Raw genomic sequence first — 21,157 nt, 5'->3', positions numbered from 1 at the left:
CCCATGGAACAATATGGTGGTGAGTTCCCTGGGTTTTCCTTTTGCCTTGTATATACCAGGTTTGGGACTGAAGAAACCAAAAACCCAGAAAAACCAATGGACACAGACCCAAAAAAAGGATGGTCCAACAAAAGCCTCCTTTCTCTAGTCAAAGGACTGGGAAAAGGGCAGAGAATAAGACAGAAACTTTGACAATGGCCACTCTACCCCAGCCAGACACGGAGTGAAAATGTCCCATTCCCACCTCTGCCAGCAAAGGTTGAATGTAGAGCCTTGACTTCCACCATTACCATGCTGAAATGAGGCACCCAACTCCGCCACAAAGATGATGTCAGAGAAACCAAGTAGGAAGCTAAGACTTTGATTTTGTAAAGGGTGGCAGTAAGGCCCTCTCCTCTTTCCACAGTGTCAGTGGAGACGACACGGACATCAGTAATAAGGTGTTCCAATCTCTTCAATGATGGAGGCCCACAGGGCAGCCAGAACTCCCACTCCTGTCCAGCTGTAACAAGGGGCCTCTCCATTTGGCTGTCAACAGAGGTCAAGTGTGCAACTTGTCCTTCTACCCCCACATTGCAGTAATGAGGCAACACCTTCCTCTGTCAGAGTGGTGTCAAAGGAAGCCACCTAACACAGAAAGCTTAAATGATATCCAGATCTTATAATACCCCAAATGTCCAGATTCCAATAAAAAGTCACTTATTATGCCAGAAACCAGGAGGATCTCAAACTCATTGAAAAGATGACAGCTAATGCCAACACCAAGATAACGAGATGTTAGAATTATCTGGAAGCGATTTTAAAGGATCCGTTGGGAAAAAAACAACAACACTCCAATGAGCAACTACAAACATTCTTGAAACAAATAGGAACATATAAAAAGTCTCAGCAAAGAAACAAAATCTCAGCAAAGAAATAGATGACCCAATGGAAATTTTAGAACTGAAAAGTACAAAAAGTACTTAAGGTATTAAAAACTCTCAAGTGATGAACTCAACAGCAGAATAGAAGGGACAGAGGAAAGAATCCATGAACTGGAAGATAAAGCAATAGAAATTGCCCAGCTTGAATAACAGAGATAATAGGCTGAGAAAAAAAAATGAACAGAGCCTCAGCGACCTGTGGGAATATAACCGAAGAGCTAACATTCATGACATGAGCTACTGGAAGGGGAAAAGAGGGTGGAGCTGAAAAACTATCAGAAGAAACAGTGGCTAAAACTTCACAAATTTGCCAAAAAAACGTAAACAAACTATAAATTTAAGAAGCTGAGTGAACCAAAAAAGATAAACCCAAAGAAATCCATACAAAGACACATTATAATCAAACTTCTGAAAACAAAAAATATTTTAAAGTAGTTGAGAGAAAGATACTCCCTATAGGGGAAAGACCATTTGTATAAAAGCAGATCTCTTATTAAGACCCATGGAGGTCCGGGGAGCCTGGGTGGCTCAGTTGGTTAGGCATCCGACTTTGGCTCAGGTCATGATCTCACGGTCCATGAGTTCGAGCCCTGCGTCGGGCTCTATGCTGACAGCTCAGACCTGGAGCCTGCTTCCAATTCTGTGTCTCCCTCTCTCTTTCTGCCCCTTCCCCACTCATGCTCTGTCTCTGTCTCTGTCTCTCTCTCTCTCTCTCTCTAAAATAAACATTAAAAAAATTTTAAAAAGACCCATGGAGGTCAGAAGGAAGTGGCATAACATTTAAAAAATGCTGATAGGGAAGAACTGTCAGTCCAGAATCATGTATGGAGCAAAAATATTTTTCAGGAATGAAGAGAGAATTAAAACATTCCCGATTGAAGGAAAAAAATAACAGAGTTTGTTGCCACAAGACGTACTGTAAAGAATGGCTAAAGGAAGGAAGGAAACCATAAAAAAGGAACATAAGAAACAAGGAATAAAGAACATGATAAGCAAAAATAAGGCCAAATACAATACGCTTCTTTTCTCTTCAGCTTTCTAAATTATGTTTGATGGTTGAAACAAAAATTATAAAGTTATCTGATGTGGTTGTAAATGTATGAAAGAAAATATATAAGGTATGTAACAGAGGAGGGTAAAGAGACATAAAAGGAAGCAAGGCTTCTATATTTTGTTTAAACTTGTAAGATGACACAAACTGTGAGAAGTTACACATAAATAATGTAATGCCTGGAATAACCACTACAATAGTTATACACTGAGGAATATACTAAAAAACAATCAAATCAAAATGAAATTCTAAAAAAATGTTCAAGTAACCCAAAGGAAAGCAGGAGAAAGAAAAAACAATAAAGCAAAATCAGAAAAAAACAAACAAAATCAATAATTATATTAAATGCCCTGAAATATTGGATTAGAATATTATCTAATGGATTAAAAACATGATCCAAGCATATGCTGGATGATATAAGTTTTCTATACAAAACTCACTTTAATTATAATGTTATAGGCAGGTTAAAAGTAAAAGATAGAAAAAGATATGTCATGTAAAGATAAAATAAGTCAGGAGTGGCTTTATTAATAGCATATCAAGTAGACATCAGAGCAAATGAAACTGCCAGAGATAGAAGGGAACATTTTTTATTATGTAATGACAAGAGAGTCGATCCACCAATAAGACATAGCAGTGTTAATGTGTATGCATCAAAATACAGAGCTGCAAATATGTGAAGCTAAAATTGCTAGAACTTAAAGGATAAATATGCATTTCCACATTTTTAGTAGGAGACTTCAGCAACCCTGTCTCATTAATTGGCAGAACAACCAGACAGAGAATTCTCAAAGATACAGAACTAAATGCCATCGACCAACAGGATCTATTTGATATTTATACAGCATTCAACAATACCCAAAAAAAGAAAGACATACTCTTTTTGGTGCTCAAAGAACGTACACCAAGATACAGAATACCTGTGTCATCAAACAAGCCTCATAAAAATGAAAAAAATTGAAGCCACGGAGAACGTGTTCTCCACCCATAGGAGAATAAAGCTAGAAATTGTGGCAAACATAACAGAAAAACCTACAAACACTTAAAAAGATAAATTGAATAGCCTGATAACTTCTAAGGAAATTGAATTCATAATTTAAAAATGCCCCCAAAAGAAATCTCAAGGCCCTGGTGGTTTCAGTGGAATATCCTAACAAACACGCAATGAAAAATGAACATCAATTATATATAGTCTCCTCCAGAAAACAGAAAAGGAGGGAACACTTCCCAATTCATTTTGTGAAGCTGTTATTATTACCCTGATACCCAAACCAGACAAAGACAGTGGGAAAAAAAAAATGTTTCAATATCCCTCAAGGGTACAGACACCAAAATTCTTTAAAAGTACTAGTAAAGAGAATTCAGAAATACAGGAAAAGAAATATAAAGGTTTATTCCATATATTCAAGGTGCATTTAGTAATTGGAAATCCATCCATGTAATCCACCATTTTAGGTTAAAGAAGAAAAATCACATGGTAATATCAATAAATGCAGGAAAAGCATCTGACAAAATTGAATGTCAATGAGAAAAATTAGGGAAATGTAGGAATAGAGGGGAACATTCTCAACTTGGTATAGAACATCTACAAAAACTTAGAGCTACTATTAAAATATATGTAATGAAATGTAAGTGGTAAAAGACTAAATGCATTCCCCCCATCCCCACCCCAGATGGGAACAAGGCAAGGATATCTGCTGACATTACTCTTACTCACGTAGCACTGGAAGCAGTAGAAAGTGCAGTAAAGAGGCATACATATTGGAAGGGAAGTAATAAGACTGTATTTGATTTTGACATAGTTGTCTACATAAAAAAAGTTGTCTACCTAGATTTCCAAGGAATCTAAAATAAAATGAAATAATGTGTTTTTGGCAAGGATGCAGGATACCAGATAAACACAAAACACTTTCATTTCTGTATAGTGGCAATAAACCTGTGGACCCTGAAATTTAAAAATACAATACCATTTATAAGCACTCAAAATGTGAATTAGGTATAAATCTAAAAATATAGACAGGGTCTGTAGGCTGAAAATTTCATTACAATGTTGATGAAAGAAATTAAAGAAGATCTAGATAAATGGAGAGGTAAACTGTTCATGGATTGGACGGCTCAACACAGTAAGGGATACTAATTCTCCCCAAATTGACATACCAATTTAATGGAACTCGTAGGAAAATCCCAGCAAGATCTTTTGTAGATATGGATGAGGTTATCCTGAAATATTTACAGAAAGGCAAATGAACTATAATAACTAAAACAATTTCGAGAAAGCAGCACAAAATGGAAGGATTAAGATTTCAAGACATTCTATGACAGTAATCAAGAGTGTGTGGTTTTGGTAAAGGGATAGACACATAGCTCAGTGCAACAGAATAGAAAACCCAGAAATAGATCCATACAAATATGCCCAAACGATTTTGTCAAAGGTGCAAAAGCAATTCTTTGGAGAAAAGGTAACATTTTCAACAAATGGTTCTGGAGCACTTGTACATTCACAGGCAAAACAAAACAAAACAATAACCTCAAATAAACCCTTGACCTAAATCACACTTTATACAAAAATTAATAATTTATCATGACTTAAATATAAAATGTAAAATGATACAACTTTTAGGGGAAAGAATTGGAAAAAAAAATCTTTAGGATCTGTAGTAGGCCAAGATTTCTCAGAATCGATGCAAAAAATGTGATCCATAAAAGGAAAAAATGATAAATTGGACCTCATCAAAATGAACAGCTTTTGCTTTTGAGGATGAAGAGACAAGCTGAAAACTAGGAGAAAATATTTGCAAACCACATGTCTGACAAAGGACTGATATCTGGAATATATAAAGAACTCTCAAAACTCTACATAAAAAAACAAAATAAACACACAAAAACAAGCAAACAAAACCTCCAAACCAATTCACTTAGAAAATGGGCAAAAGAGACAGAGACATTTCATAGAACAGGATATAAAAATGGAAAATAAAGCACATGAAAACATTTTCTACATCATTAACCATTAGGGAAATGCAAATTAAAATCAGAGTCGAAGTATCACCACACACCTGTCAGATTGGTCAAAATTTAAAATAGTTCCAACACCAAACGCAGGTGAGGATGTGGAGAAACTGGATTATTCATACATTGCAGGTGGGAATATAAAATGGCATAGCCACTTGGGAAAACATTTTGGCAGTTTTGTATAAAATTGAACACACAACTATTATATGACCCAGTAATTGCACTGTTCCAGAGAGGTAGAAACCTATGTTCACACAAAAACCTTTATAGAGTTGCCTATAGAGGCTTTACTAGACAGTTGCCCTCTATGGGTAACGGCTTAATTATGATACATCTACAGTTATTTCTGTTTATTGATCTTAAATCCAAACACCTTACTAAGTATTCCTACACATTTCTACAATTTTTAGGTCAAGCAGATAGGATTTTGTGGGTGATAAATTCTTTCTTTAGAAATTAGGTTATTTTTGTTGTTTACTTTCCAATAATCATACCTAATTTCTTACCGTCCCACCCCCCATCTTATGGCAATACCCAGAAACTCCGCTAGAACCCAGTCTCTTCTCGTTCCTAACATGGAAATGCTTTAACATTTTATAGTTAAGTGTGGGTAGTTGCATTTCATTCTGGTAAATAACCACCAACCTTGCAAAGTTTTGCTAAGAATTTTATTTTTCTAGAATGCATATTAAACTTTTTACTAATTTTCTCAGCCTCAGTTGATACAATTTTTTTCTTTTTAATGTCTTTTAATGTTTGTTTATTTTTGAGAGAAAGAGACCGAGCATGAATGGGGGAAGGGCAGAGAGAGAGAGAGGGAGACACAGAATCCGAAGCAGGCTCCAGGCTCTGAGCTGTCAGCACAGAGCTGATGCGGGGCTTGAACCCATGAACCGTGAGATCATGACATGAGCCAAAGTCAGACACTTAACAGACTGAGCCATCCAGGCACCCCTACTTTTTCTTTTTAAATTCATTAATATATCATTCTTGAGCATCTGCTTGTGAGCTTATTGGTGATACATATTTTCTTTTTCTGAGAAATATTTGTTCATGTTGTTTATTCATCTTTCTATTGGGATATTTGTACTTTTTATTGGTTTATAGGACTTCTTTAAATATTTAAAAAATTTTAAATGTTTTATTTATTTTTGAGAGAGAGCATGAGCAGGGGAGGAGCAGAGAGAGGGAGAGAGAGGATCTGAAGCAGCCTCTGCACTGACAGCGAATCCGATGTGGGGCTTGAACTCAGGAACTGCGAGATCATGACCTGAGCTGAAGTTGGCTGCTCCACTGACTGAGCCACTTGGGTACCCCCATATTTTTTATACCAATTCTTTGTCAGTTATACGTGTCATCAAAGCTTTCTCCAAACCCAGTGCAAAAACTGGGTCATATAATAGTTGTGTGTTCAATTTTATACAAAACTGCCAAGCAAGTTGGTAACTTGCCCTCATATTTTTGTTAAGGCATCTTTTTTTTTTTTTTTTTTTAAACAGATTCAACGTTTATTTATTTTTGGGACAGAGAGAGACAGAGCATGAACGGGGGAGGGGCAGAGAGAGAGGGAGACACAGAATCGGAAACAGGCTCCAGGCTCTGAGCCATCAGCCCAGAGCCCGACGCGGGGCTCGAACTCACGGACCGCGAGATCGTGACCTGGCTGAAGTCGGACGCTTAACCGACTGCGCCACCCAGGCGCCCCAAGGCATCTTTTTTTTTTTAACAGAAGTGCATCCCAAACTGTTTTGATGTAGGTTTCTGAGCGTCAAAACTTCTAAGACATTTGCGTGCCTGAGAATATTTGCGTTAAACTTTCACATTTGTTTGATATTTGGAAAGATATAACATTCTGAATTTAAAGGTCTTTTATTTAGATAATTAAAAATAAAAATTCACTCTCTTCCTGTGTCTCGTATTGCTGTTAAAAAAAGACAGATGGCAATTTGATTCTTGTTCTCCTGAAGATGATCTTCTTTTCCTCTCTGTAAAGTTGAGGTCTGCTTATTGCAATGAGACATTCTCTAGATCGGTGTTTCTCCGGGCATGCTCTCTAGACCAGCATCATCAGCATCCTTTGGGAAATGCAAATCCTAGCACTCCACTTCAGACCTACTGAATAAAAACAAACAAAAAAAACCCCTGGGGGTGAATCTCGCAATCTGTGTTTCAACAAGACTTGCAGGTACATCTGATGTGTGTAAAAGTTTGGAGCCATTATTGTAGGTCCTTGCTACTCTAAGTGTGGTCCAGATATCAGCCTCATCAGCTACAGCTATAAATGTATCAAACATGCCATGATGTTTGGTTAAAGTCGCACACTTTCAAAAATGTTATTTTCATGTAGAGATGATGAAAATTTGACTTTCCTACTACCTCTTTGAACCTTATTAAAAATTTTTGCAAAATACTCATATGGCAAAATTTTCTAACAAACTTTATGTTAAAGTTTGAGGTACCTTATTTGTTGTCTGGTAAGTGCAATACATTTTGGACCCTCATTTTCATAATTTTATTAACTACTAGGACACTGAACTTTGCCATTAAAGTTTTATATTAATTTTACTTTGACTTTATTTTACAGGCTTTGTTAGAAACAGCTGAAGTGCAAACAGAACAATTGTCAAGCCTCTCTGGAAAAATAGAATGTGAAGGACCTAATCGTCATTTCAATACCTTCATTGGAACCTTGTATCTAAATGGTAAAAGGTATCGTTTTTCTCTTATTGAACATTTTTTTTAAATGGAACATAAAATATGGCCATTTTTGTTCTCTCAGTTTAATAGTTTTTTCATTTTTTTACTTGATTTTGAAATACCAGAGGCATCAATATACTGTTAAAAAGTTTCTTAAATATGGGAGGAAAATGTATGGCGTTTAAAAAAATTTTTTTAACATTTATTTATTTCTGACACAGAGACAGACAGAGCATGAGTGGGAGAGGGACAGAGAGAGAGAGACACAGAATCCAAAGCAGGCTCCAGGCTTTGAGCCATCAGCACAGAGCCTGACGCAGGGCTCGAACTCACAAACCGTGAGATCATGACCTGAGCCGAAGTCGGTTGCTCAACCGACTGAGCCACCCAGTCACCCCTATATGGCATTTTTAAAATTGGTATACCTGTAAATGGGCTAGAGAAGTCAGGTCTAAGTTCCCTTTGCGTAGAAGTACTTGGCACATCCCTTGGGCTAAGTTAGCGGGAAGAACAAAGTTTCGAAAGTCATCCAAGAAGAGAAGCCACTAGGAATTCAGTTTGATAATGATGAAGGATTTTCCCTAATTTCTGCTCCACTTCTGCTTAGCTTTCACTTAAGACTTTTATGGAAGCATTGTTTTTCATGTTTATTTATTTTTGAGAGAGAGAGAGAGAGAGAGAGAACGAACAAACACAAGTCGGGGAGGGACAGAGAGAGGGAGACACAGAATCCGAAGCAGGCTCCAGGCTCTGAGCTGTCAGCACAGAATCCAACGCGGGGCTCAAACTCAGGAACCGTGAGATCATGTCCTGAGCCGAAGTCTGATGCTCAACTGACTGAGTCACCCAGGTGCCCAGGAAGCATTTTTTTATATAGTGAGTGAGTCAGCCCAGTGCCAGAGGGGAGGAGGACAGGAAAATATGGCAAACCAAGGTTGCTTTGTGTGCTCTGAATGACCCCCTGTAATCTTTTCTATAGAAAACCAAATTGGTAATACACAAGTATTTATTCCTCTGCCCAGTCTTCCTTGACATTAAGTTTCATAGTCACCCTAAGTATGAGAGGTATTATTTCTCTAGAACTTTTAATCAACTTACCTTTAGGTTAGTGAGAAATGGATGATAAAAGCATTTTTTCCCCATGCTCCTTGTATGAAGACACATTTGTTTTTGTTGCTGTTTCCCCCCAAAGTTGAACTCGACAAAAAAGAAATATGTATAAGATGAAAGCCTAGGCTTGCTTCACTTTGTGAAAAGAAAAGAAAAAACTTTTTGGTAATGTATACATGCTCTTTATTTTTAGCCCTGTTGCAGTAGGGCCTGATCAGGTCTTGCTAAGAGGTACACAACTTAAAAATACCCGGTGGATCCTTGGCATAGTTGTTTACACTGGATCTGAAACCAAATTCATGCAGGTAAAATAATTTGTGATGACTGTATTGCCTCTAGATTTTTCCCTTTTTTATGAGGCGAGGGGGATTAGCATCATATGTCTCTTGAATTTAGGAGGCTCATTTCTGTTTACTAACCTGAAGTTTGAAGGGAGGTCCATATTTCATTTTAGTCTACATGGCTCCCATTAGTGGTAAGATTATTTTGGCCAAAATGACATTGGAAGTTCTGTGTAAGTTATTACTCTTACATACCATTCTTCCCAATCACTGTCTTTCGAGAACCCTTCAGTTTGTCCCTTCAGGACATCCTTCAAAACACCTGTTTTGGACTAGGAATGTTTTGCACATTTCTTATCCTTAATACTTTGACAGTAAGTCCGCCCGTTATTCCATCCGCTAAAATATAACATTTGGCTTTGACTGTTGCTTGCACAAGTATCTCTTTGGCACCTGTGTAATGCCAGACACTGTGCTAAGACCGTGGGGTATAGTAGGGCACAAGGCCTGTTTCCTGCCCTCGACTTACCTGCGGTCTGTGACGGAAGACAATCAAGGTAACGTAAAAGCCAGAGGTCACTAAGGCAGGTTAAGTGTAGGACGCTGTGTGTTTATATAGGAGCTCCATCCAACCTGACATTGAGGCTGTTGTGGGGAAGAACGATGTAAGTAAACCGCGACCTGAAAGCTGAGTAGAGCAGATGAAAGTTTCAAGGGTGTGGGGAGGTTCAGAATGAAGGCGCGGTAGGTGGGAGAGCACTAGACCAAGACTTGCATGTGTCCAAGGGCCATTTGGGGAGCGCTGCTCAGTGTGACTGTAGGGTAAATGGCAGAGAAAGAAGGCATGGAATGGTGACAGACTAGTCCTAGGAAAGTTGGGGCCCTTGTGACTGGGGCCCTAGGTACATTTTCTTGCAAAGCTATGACTGGTCAGTAACATTCCACTCTCTCTTTGCTTCCTGATTTCTTGTCTCACTTTTCTTTTTCCTCTCATTCTTCCTGCCCTGGGATTGCACCCTGCAGTAGTGCGTTAATGTGTAAGTTTTCCTTACACTCTGTATACTAAAAACCCCGGACGAAGATGGCGATATAGACACGGTCTACCCACAAATAGAAGTTTGTATCTGGACAGTGAACCAAGGGCAACATAGACCCACATAATCGTGACCTGTGATTCAACTGTAAAACGCACAACTCTCAAACGCTACACCCTTCTGACTTCAGTTGTCTTCAAATGATCGTGCTGTTATCACTTAATTGTATAGCTGGTGATACAACATTCAATCTCAAATTTAAATGCCTACTGTTGATTTAAGGAGCCTGTCCCATTATCTCCCCTGTGTGGCTAGTCTGTGCAGCAGCTCATGAGAAGGTGCATCCTACTATTCCACATTATTTTGTGGGTATAAACCATTGCTTATTATACATGCTGATTGGGTCATTTCAGAATAACAAAAATCTCAAAGTGGGCCTTTTCATAACTTCAGGAAAGAAAGAACTAGTAAATGCAAATATTTCCTTACTGAAAGGTTTTAAGCACAACACGCTTAGCTGAAAACTATTCTATATTGTATAGCATTTGAAGACATTACTTATACCAGTTAAAAAAAGAGAAGGAATGACATGATTGCTTTGGAGATATTATACATAAATGTATATAAGTTATAGTACGTACACATATATGCACGGACGTTCTCTAATAATATGCTTAATGCAGTTAAAACTAGGATTTCAATTTTTATTCCTGTGCTTTGTAAAAAAGCTGAGTAATTTAGATTACTAACTCATATTTTCATAACTAATAGACTTTGAGGATTTATGCTTCCACACTTAAAAAAATGTAGGGGCACCAGTGTGGCTCAGTCATTTAAGAGTCTGACTAGTGATCTGAGCTCAGGTCTTGATCTCGGGGTTGTGAGTTCAAGCCCTATGTTGGGCTCTGCACTGGGTGTGAAACCTACTTAAAAAAATATGTAGAAATGGTAAATTTAATCTGGCAAAGTATGGTTGCAAAGTTAAATACCTGTATCTGTTTATATGCTTGCTAATTATACATGTTATATATAAGAAAGTTAAATATACATTTATTTGTCAATATTTTAATAGACCTATCCAGACAATTATCAGAAATGTATGGGTAAATTTGAAATGCTAATAGAAAGTTATTACTTGAAGCTCTCCTGTATCCCTAACCCAGAGCTTTGGTGTCCCTAAAATAAGCACGTGTTAGAATAATTATTGCACTGTTAAAATCTTTAAAAAATTTTTTTTAATGTTTATTTTTGAGAGAGAGACAGAGCACGAGTGGGGAGGGACAGAGAAAGAGGGAAACACAGAATCTGAAGCAGCCTCCAGGCTCTGAGCTGTCAGCACAAACCCCGATGCGGGGCTCAAACCCGTGAAAACTGCAAGATCATGCATGACCTGAGCTGAAGTTGGACCCTTAACCGACTGAGCCACCCAGGTGTCCCTGTACTGGTAAAATCTTGAATATTTCCCCAACAGGCTCAGATAAAAGGTATCTTTCCATGGTTTTCAAACCAGAAATAATTCAATAACTATAAATTGTAAAGCCAATAAATTAGTACAGTCTTTTTTTTCTTTTATCTGTACAGAAGATCACCTAGACTGTGTGATTTCCCACATTTGCTTTTTTAAAAAACCCTAGAACTGTGGGGTGGTAGGTCCGCTGTGTGAATATGTTCTCTGTGAATAAGTAGAAGATGCTTCAAGGACTGAAGTGGGAAAGCCACATCATTCAACAACATGGTGCTTTCAGTGTTGGTACTTACTTGGCAAAAACCATATTCTCCTTTTCAACTGTTGGGATTTTTGACCTCCTCTTACCATAAAAATATTCATGCATTATAATTCCTTTGATTGTTTTTCATTCTCTTTGGTGTGTATGCATTCACTATGGTGCAGAATTCCATCAAATTGCCTCTCAAGAGATCGACTGTTGAGAAGGTGACCAACGTGCAGATCCTGGTGTTGTTCCTGCTGCTTCTGGCCATGTCCTTGGTGAGCTGTGTGGGAGCCATACTCTGGAAGGAAGGGCATGGAGGAGACATTTGGTACATCGGGACGAAGGGTAAGTGTCCGAGGGTGTCGAGAAGCTACCATTTGAAGAGTGGTAACGCTTTGAAGTGACTTTAAACACTTGTTTCCATGTTTTTATTTGAAAGGGAAGGCCCTTGTTCTAACTGGTAGAACAGTTAGAACAGTTTTTGTTGTTTGTTTTGGTTTTTTGAGACACTGAGGATTAGTGAGTTTTAGAAACAGAGTGTTTCCTTCTTAAGATTGTTCTGCCAGTGCCACATAATCTTGGCATTCCAGAATAAAGGAGAGAAGACGGGTCAAGGCAGAGGAATGAGACAGTGAGGCAGACACACAGGGCCTCTGTCCTTGGCTTTGTCACTTAGTCACCAGGAGAACTTGGACAAGGCTTTTTACTTCTCTGAGCAATGCTTCCCTCATTTGAAAATGGGGATAATACCTACCTTATGGGGTTAGTACAGTGCTCAGTATACAAGGAATGATGATGCCCCCCAAATGAAGACAAGGGTCCCTGAAGGGGACCAGAAGGTTGGTAAAAGATGTAAACTGATACTTGGCCATTAAAAGTTCAGTCTTTTTTTTTTGCTTATGTCTTTCCATGTTTTCACAATTAACCATCACATATCTTTCTACTTTTCTCATCTATCAACTGAGGATTTTAAATTGTTCTAACTTCCCTTGAGCAGATCTGTCTGGGAACATCTTAAAAATAAAGAAGCTAAGATACAGACTTTGTAGATTGTATCAGAAAACTATGGATTCATTCCTATGCAATCTTGGTTTCTAAATGTTACTTGTATGGTTTTTAGCTCAAGCTTTTAGATTTTCAGTGATTTCAAAAAAGTAATCTCAACTTAAATGTGCTTGTTTAATTTATCCTAGCCCAAGACTGTGAATATTATATTATTTTGACACAGACATAAATTCTTACAGAAGTCACTGACATTTTGGTGTTGATAAATTGTCAAATTCTGCATACCCTACAAATGACCTTTTCTTGCCTTCTTCGTCAGACTTCTTGAAGGAGACACAACCCTCACTGTTTCTATTTTCTTACCTCCTGGTCCCTTCCCATCTGCTAGCCATTTCAACCAGTCTACTGGAATTGTGGCTCAAGGCAATTCCTAATTGCCAAACCCAGTGGTCATTTAAGTGGAATTTAATTGGATTTCTGCCACCCTCTTCTGAGTTTTATTTTATTTTTTATTAAAGTTTATTTATTTTGAGAGACAGAGAGAGCAAGTGGGGAAGGGACAGAGAGAGAGAGGGAGAGAGAGAGAGAATCTCAAGCAGGCTCTGCACTGTCAGCACAGAGCCCGATGCAGGACTTGAACTCATGAACCGTGAGATCATGACCTCAACCAAGAGTCGGAGGATTAACAGACTGAGCCACCCAAGCGTCCCACCCTCTTCTGATTAAAAACAAACAAGCAAACAAATCATCTGTTCCTTACTTGATTCATGAAAACCTTGATCCATCTCTTACATGCTGGTGTTTTGCAGGATCCTGTGTTCACCAGGAATGCCTCAACTTGGGTCCATAAATCCTGAAAATTTTGTGAAACTTTTAGTCATATATTTATGTGCGCATGTTTTTTCCTGTAGGATGGCCTTCACCAGCTTCTTAGGGATTGTTTTATCCAAGAAAATCCTAAGAGAGCTCACTTGCTTTAATAATTTCAGTTGTCATCCATTAGTTGATTTCTCTTCTACCTGCTTGCCTCCAGCCCAGATACCTCTATGAATTATTAACTAATGATGCCTGGAGATTGCTTTCCAGATATCTTGTAGACTTCTTACATCATGTACAAAACTAAATTCAAGTTTTTTTTCCCCAAATGAGTGTCTTTTTCAGTATTCTCCATGTAAATTGTAGGTATTGCTATCCAACCATCATCCAAGCTGGAAACATGAATGTCACTCTCACCCCTCCTCGCTTCCTCCTCTTTTCCCCACTTCTATCCCCATGGCCTTCATCATCCAATCAGTTCCAAAGTCTTATTGATTCCACCTTTTCAATATTTTGTCTGTGCACACTCTCTTTTTAATCCCTGAACTACTGCCACAGTCCTCCAACTGTTTGCCCATCCCTCAGTCAAGTTCCACTCAGATTCATTCTTTATACAGTTTCAAGAAAGATGTATGTAAAAAGTAGTTATGAATGCATGCAGTAGCTTTGCTGTATCCTGTTGTTTACAATGGCTTGGTGGACCACTGCCTGATGGCCCATTGTTAGTTTTTGTAAATAAAGTTTTATCAGAACACAGCCATATTTATTTGTTTATGTATTCCATGTGATTGCTTTCTTTCTTTTTTAAAAAAAATTTTAATGCTTATTTATTTATTTTGTTTATTTTTTAACATTTATTTTTGAGAGACAGAGAGAAACACAGCATGAGCAGTGGAGGGGCAGAGAGAGAAGGAAACACAGATTCCAAAGCAGGCTCCAGGCTCTGAGCTGTCAGCACAGAGCCCAATGTGGGGCTCGAACCTACAAACTGTGAGATCATGACCTGAGCGAAAGTCAGATGCTTACCTGACTAAGCCACCCAGGCGCCCGTAATGTATGTTTATTTTTGAGAGACAGGTCATGAGTCGGGGAAGGGCAGAGAGAGAGGGAGACACAGAATCCAAAGCAGGTTCCAGGCTGTGAGCTGTCAGCAGAGAGCCTGACGGGGGGCTCGAGCCCACGAACCGTGAGATCATGACCTGGGCCGAAGTCAGATGCTTCACTGACTGAGCTACCCAGATGCCCTTACATGTGATTACTTTCAGTGCTACAACAGCAGAGTTGAGTAGTTGGAACTGGGGCTGTATGTCTTGCAAAACCGAACTTATTTATCCTCTGGCTATTAGCATGGCACATCAGGACCTTATATCTGGTCCTATCTCCATCATCTGATCCTTAGTCTGTATTCACAGAAGACTGACTTTTGTTCTCTTTCGTGATCCTTCCATCCACCAGTTGCTTCAGCATCTCTAGGCCTTTTGTCTACAGTTCCTTCTGCCTCAATGCACCTCTGGTCTCTTCGTGACGGGATACCTGTCTCTTCTCATTTCAGTCCAAGATGAGGCATTACCTTCTCCAGCAGCATTTCCTATATCTTATCTCCCTCTCTTAGTTAGGAGGCCTCTTTGGCTTCTATAATGATGTCCTTAATAGATATCATTCCATTTCCCTGTTTTATAATCATTGTTTGCCCCATCCTCCCAGCTAGATTGTGAATTTTTGAGGACAGGAATCATCGTATCTTTAACTCCAAGAACAGTGCCTTTTCATAATAGGAACTCAGTAATTAATTTTTTAAGTAAAAGAAATAATTTTTGTATTTAGAAGCAGAACTCTATTGTTTTCTAGCCCAGCCCCTTGTTTTATGAAAAAAAGCACAGAGGAAGTTACTGGCTTATTTGGAATAAAAATCTGTTATTGGCTCTGGACTATATCACTCTGCCCAAGATATTCTAGTCTAAAAGAAGAGAAAGGTATTGGGTAATTAAACTATAACTGCATTTTCAGTAATTAATACATTTAACAAAGCACTAGAGATCTTTTCTCAACTTCTCTGTCCAAAAAAACGGTCCTAATAATATCTGCCTCTAGTATTCCTAAAAGACTGATTTATGACCATAAGGTAGCATAGTAAGTATAAAAGTGTAATCATGGCAAATAAGGGAAAGTTAGTAAACTCAAGGTGATAAGAATTTGAATTGATATGACAGTGAATTAAACTTGACATTTAGGTTGATGGAATTTAGAAATCTAGATTTAACTACGATCGTTCTGAGTTACAGGTGTGTTCCCTTTTAGGAAAAATGAATATAAAATTTTAACTTAAAATTATTTAATTTTGTCTCTCAGTATACATATTTGTGCTTAATTAATCTGACAAATCAATTTGTTTAGTTCTTTTCAGTTGTAACTCAACATATAAATTTAATACATAAGATTGAGATGTAAGTTTTCAGAAAGACCTATAGAAAGCAGTCTGTATATGTCTCCTGAATACCTTCTGTATATTTTTCAGTAAATTTCTGTGAAATTAGATTGAACTTTTATTGGAAAATTACTCTCTCAAATACATGTACCTCTTTAAAAATGAGTACATCACTAGGTTGTACGAAGTATGATATTTATTTTTTTCTTTTCCTTTTGGCTTTACTTTCCTTCATTTCTTAAGTTTAAAAAATCATTAACTATCTCTTTGTCTTCAAGCCACGTACTTCCACCTAAATAAAATGTCCTCTTCGTGCTCTTCCTTTCATCTCCATTTAACAAACTCCCTTCCTCAAAACTGGGCTCACCTTCTTCTGTGCACCCTCTTTCTGGGCCCTCCATTTTGTGTTGTTGCAACTCTTCGTGTTCAGCGCTATCATGGATTTCATTGTGTCGTAATTCCTGACACATCTTCCTTTCTCAAGCTGCATCCAAAGCTCCCTGGGAGCAGGGTCTGTCTCTTGCTAGATCTTGTATGTTGACGCTTGGCACAAGCCCTATTACAGTGTTGGTGCTTAACTGAGACTTAACTCCAGATGGCAAACAGACACATGAAAAGATGCTGTGTCACCCAGCATCAGGGAAATACAAATCAAAGCCACACTTTGAGATACCACCTCACACCGGTCAGAGTGGCTAAAATGAACAATTCAGGAAATCATAGATACTGGCGAGGATGTGGAGGAACGGGAACCCTTTTGTACTGTCGGTGGGAATGCAAACTGGTGCAGCCACTCGGGAAGACAGTGTGGAGGTTCCTCAAAAAATTAAAAACAGAACTACCCTAAGCTCCAGAAATAGCACTGCTCGGAATTTACCCAAGGGATACAGGAGTACTGATGCATAGGGGCACGTGTACCCCAATGTTTATAGCAGCACTTTCAACAATAGCCAAATTATGGAAAGACCCTAAATGTCCATCAACTGACAAATGGATAAAGAAGATGTGGTTTATATATACAATGGAATACTGCTTGGCAATGAGAAAGAATGAAATCCGGCCATTTGCAACAACATGGATGGAACTAGAGGGTATTATGCTAAGTGAAATAAGTCAGTCAGAGAAAGACAGATACCATATGTTTCACTCATATGTGGATCTTGAGAAACTTAACAGAAGACCATGGGGGAGGAGAAGGGGGAAAAAAAGTTACAGAGAGAGAAAGAGGCAAACCATAAGAGACTCTTAAATACAGAGAACAATCTAAGGGTTGACGGGTGGGGGAGAGGGGAAAGTGGGTGATGGGCATTGAGGAGGGCATTTGTTGGGATGAGCACTGGGTGTTGTATGGAAGCCAATTTGACAATAAACTATATTAAAAAATAATAAAACTACTTTATGTGTCCATTTAATTTTACCCTTAATAATAATTTTCATGGAGAAATTTTCACAATTTTAAAACGTAATAATGCAAAGAAGAATAGAGGTATTGCCTGAAGCTGTGACATGATTCCTCTGATCTTCTTCCACAGATTACAGCTCCCACAGCTTAGGGTTTGACATATTGGTGTTCATCATCTTGTATCACAATCTCATCCCCATTAGCCTGCTGGTCACTCTGGAAATTGTGAAATATATTCAGGCCCTGTTTATAAACTGGGTGAGTATGAAAAATCAGAAAGTTTAAAAACAAGTTCTCTCTTGACCTGTGGCTTTGGTTTTAAGAATCAGAGTGCCTGAGTTCCTACCGTGGTGCACGGGTGAGTTGCATTCCTGACAGGAGAGCCAAACATCAGGGTCAGCCTGACTCAGCAGTGCCTGGGCCTCTCTGTGTCACTCTTGAGGACACTGTTTCTTAATATGTTTTTTCCTAGCTGATAAGAAAGATTCAAGAGTAGTGACTTAGTAGCAACTGCAAAGAGATGGCCCATTAAAATTTAAGATATTCTAGAACAGTAGAGTCCAGTAGACTTACAATAGATTTACGTATCTTGGCAAGAGTGACAGAAACAGCCATTCCAGAATGACTTCAAACTAAGGAAAAGATTTCTTAGGTGAAAACCATGCATTCACTTAAATTGATACTTAGTATCATGTGACTGAGCAAATTTTCTACTTTGAATGTGCATTTGCAATTTTTAGTTATATTTAAAAAGATTTTTTTGTGGAAATAAATTTTTTGCTAGATGTCCTACTAAAATGCTTCCCTGTATCAATGAATTACCATCACTTGAAGGTTGTGTTATTTTTAACAACCACAAAATGAGACAGAGTGCTTTCAAGTGTATTGTCATTTAAAATTCACAGTGGTGCTGTGAGATCCGTGTTATCGCTCCCATTTTATAGATGTAGTAGCTGCAAAGCATACTCAGGATCTCAGACACTCTGTGGGAGCGTCTGAGGCGGAGCCAGGATTTGGAAGCCAAGTCTTCCAATACCAAACCAACGACACACTGATATTTGTTTCTATGTAGCATTGCCTGTCCTGAATCAGCTCTGCCAAAGCGTGTGAGAAACTAGCACCCAAGACTCTCTTAGTATTCTAGACTCCATTTTGAATTCTTTCTCATGTCAGCCATGTCAGAAGACCAGTGGCAGCCCAGTTGACCTGCAGACATTTTGAGCCTAGTTCTGACTGCGTGGCTTGGCTGTTTTGCTCATTTCTTGCAGGATGAAGATATGCATTATGAAGGAAATAACGTCTATGCCATGGCCAGAACGTCCAATCTTAACGAAGAGCTTGGGCAGGTGAGGGCCCCTTCAGGGCCTGGGTATGTGACAAGAACTTTGAAGAAGGTGGATCTAGGGAGAGCGTGTGCAAAGTTAAAGTGCGAATTCAGCCATAAGCTGTAGTTGACATGATACCCATGTGGAGCTTCAAAAGTATAATTAGCTAAAAATACTGATAATGCATCATGGGTTGCACGTCGAACGGACCTAATACAGGTTATTAATGTGCTTATGAAAGAGTAGAAGAGCTGGAGAGGCAGGTAGTGAAAGCGTCAGTTAGCTCTCAAGTTTTCAGTCAGCTTTCAGGGAGTCCCGGGAACCTGGGCATCTGCCACTGGTGGCCATGCTCCTGCTTCCCTACGGCAGAGGACCCACAGGGAAGCATCTGGAGCCTGCTGCAAAATTTCATACCCATCTAACCCATGCATCTGCCCACAGCTGCCAATAGGGCAACGATGCAGCTTGTAATTCTTTACTGCAAGTTCCTGTCGGTGGTAGAATCTAAACCGGAATCCTGGGAGATAGGGAGAAATGTACCCTCCGGTCATGAGCCCCTACAGTACAACAGAAAGGGGCAGGAATGATGCCAGGTTACCAATGGACAGTCGGTTGCCTTCTAAGTGACAGTGGCAGCTTTACAAGTATAAATTGTTTTTAAAAACTCCCACAATTATTTGTCAGTTATACCTCAGGACAGCTGGAAAAACTCAACTAACTCCCACAGTCGTATGGTACCTGGAAGGATGGGACTTCTGATTCGTACTTTTTTGTAATTATTTTTGCTATTAATGTTTTTTTTAATAATATTGTAAGTTCCCATCTTTCAGTTAATTGGAAGCAATATGTAAATTATGATAAAAAGCAGAATTTCAGAGTTAAACTTCCTGGGAGTGAACCTTGGTCTCACTATTTACCAACAGTGTCACCATGGGCTTCTTAGGTAACTTTGCTGGCCTTGATTCCTCATCTGTAATTCGGGCATGTCGATAGCAACTACTTCAGAAGGTTGTTTGGAGGACGGAATAAGATAATGTATTTGTAATACACTCAGCACACTACCCAGTGTGAAGAAGGGATTTAATTAACCAGTATTTAGTTTATATGATTTCTAATTTATGGTCACATTGTATAGTATCATTTGAATAGTGAGTTCTCAGTAAATATTTATTTTAGAATATTTCTGGCTCTTGGAAATGCCTGATCTGAGAACACCATTAATAGCCTTTTTACCTTGGAAAACTAAAAATGAAGGAGGATGGCATAATCAGCTTTCTAGCAACTTTTCTGCTCATGAAAATCGGATCATTTGCTAATCCTTTAGAACATATGTTTTCTGTTGACAGTTGGGAAAAAAAATCAGTTTATCCCTCTTGCCTTGTCAGTTGACTCTAGCTACTTTAGAGTAGTAATTCAATATAATAAAACTGGCTTTGGAACTCAAGCTTTGAAAATTAATTATACTGGGACGCCTAGGTGGCTCAGTTAGTTAAGCATCTGACTTCGGCTCAGGTCATGATCTCACCGTTTGTGAGTTCAAGCCCCGCATCGGGCTCTGTGCTGACAGCTCAGAGCCTGGAGCCAGCTTCAGATTCTGTGTCTCCCTCTCTCCTTGCCCCTCCCCACCCCTCCCCCGCTCACACTCTGTCTCTCACAAGTAAATAAACATTAAAAAAATAAAAAAAAAGAAAATTAATTACATTGTTTATGTAGGTAATACATAAAGATAAGAGCAGAAATAAAACAAGACAATAAGTTTAATATTCAGAATATATAAAAACTAGTACAACTCAATAGCAGAGGACTTTAATAGACATTTTTCCAAAGAATGTATATAAACAAACAATAAGCACCTGAAATGATGCTCAACATCCCTGATCTTTAAGGAACTGCAGATCAAAATCATAATGAAATAGCACTTGGCAGCCACCAGGACACCTACTGTAAAACTTTCACACCAGAGAACACGTGTTCATGTGGAAATGTACGATGGTGCAGTCACTGTGGAAAACACTATGGAGAAACCTCAAAAAACTAAACCTAGAATTACCATATGTTCCAGCAATTCCACATCTGGGGATTTTCACAAAAGAATTCAAAGTGGGGACTCAAACAGGTATTATATACACACATGTTGTAAGCAGCACTATTCACAATAGGCAAATGGTGGAAACAACTCAAACGTCCAATAAATAATTAAACAAAATGTGGTCTGCACATACAGTGGAATATTATGCAGTCCTGAAAATGAATGAAATCTGGAAACAGGCTACAGCATGGATAAATCTTGAAGATTATGCTAAGTGAAATATGCCAGACACAAAAGGACACAAATAGAACATGACTCAGCTTATATGAAGTACT

The 21,157-nt window shown here is 38.6% G+C and overlaps 1 protein-coding gene across 1 annotated transcript in view; it reads left to right on the top strand.

Moving 5' to 3' along the window:
• LOC124506879 (phospholipid-transporting ATPase IB-like) overlaps positions 1–21,157 on the top strand; it is a 188,388-nt gene that overhangs the window by 27,931 nt on the left and 139,300 nt on the right. The window contains exons 9-13 of the mRNA XM_047072938.1: positions 7,571–7,695; positions 8,987–9,098; positions 12,000–12,165; positions 17,599–17,726; positions 18,737–18,814. Of these exons, the coding sequence (XP_046928894.1) occupies positions 7,571–7,695; positions 8,987–9,098; positions 12,000–12,165; positions 17,599–17,726; positions 18,737–18,814 (609 nt within the window). The remainder of the gene's footprint in view (positions 1–7,570; positions 7,696–8,986; positions 9,099–11,999; positions 12,166–17,598; positions 17,727–18,736; positions 18,815–21,157) is intronic.

Source organism: Lynx rufus, unplaced genomic scaffold, assembly GCF_022079265.1.
Source record: "Lynx rufus isolate CCGP_SWC_20201006 ecotype Redwood Valley unplaced genomic scaffold, mLynRuf1.p SCAF_1, whole genome shotgun sequence".
In the NCBI taxonomy this organism is placed as follows: Eukaryota; Metazoa; Chordata; class Mammalia; order Carnivora; family Felidae; genus Lynx; species Lynx rufus.
Note: the sequence above shows the minus strand (reverse complement) of the source record. Positions and strands in the feature narration are given on the sequence as shown.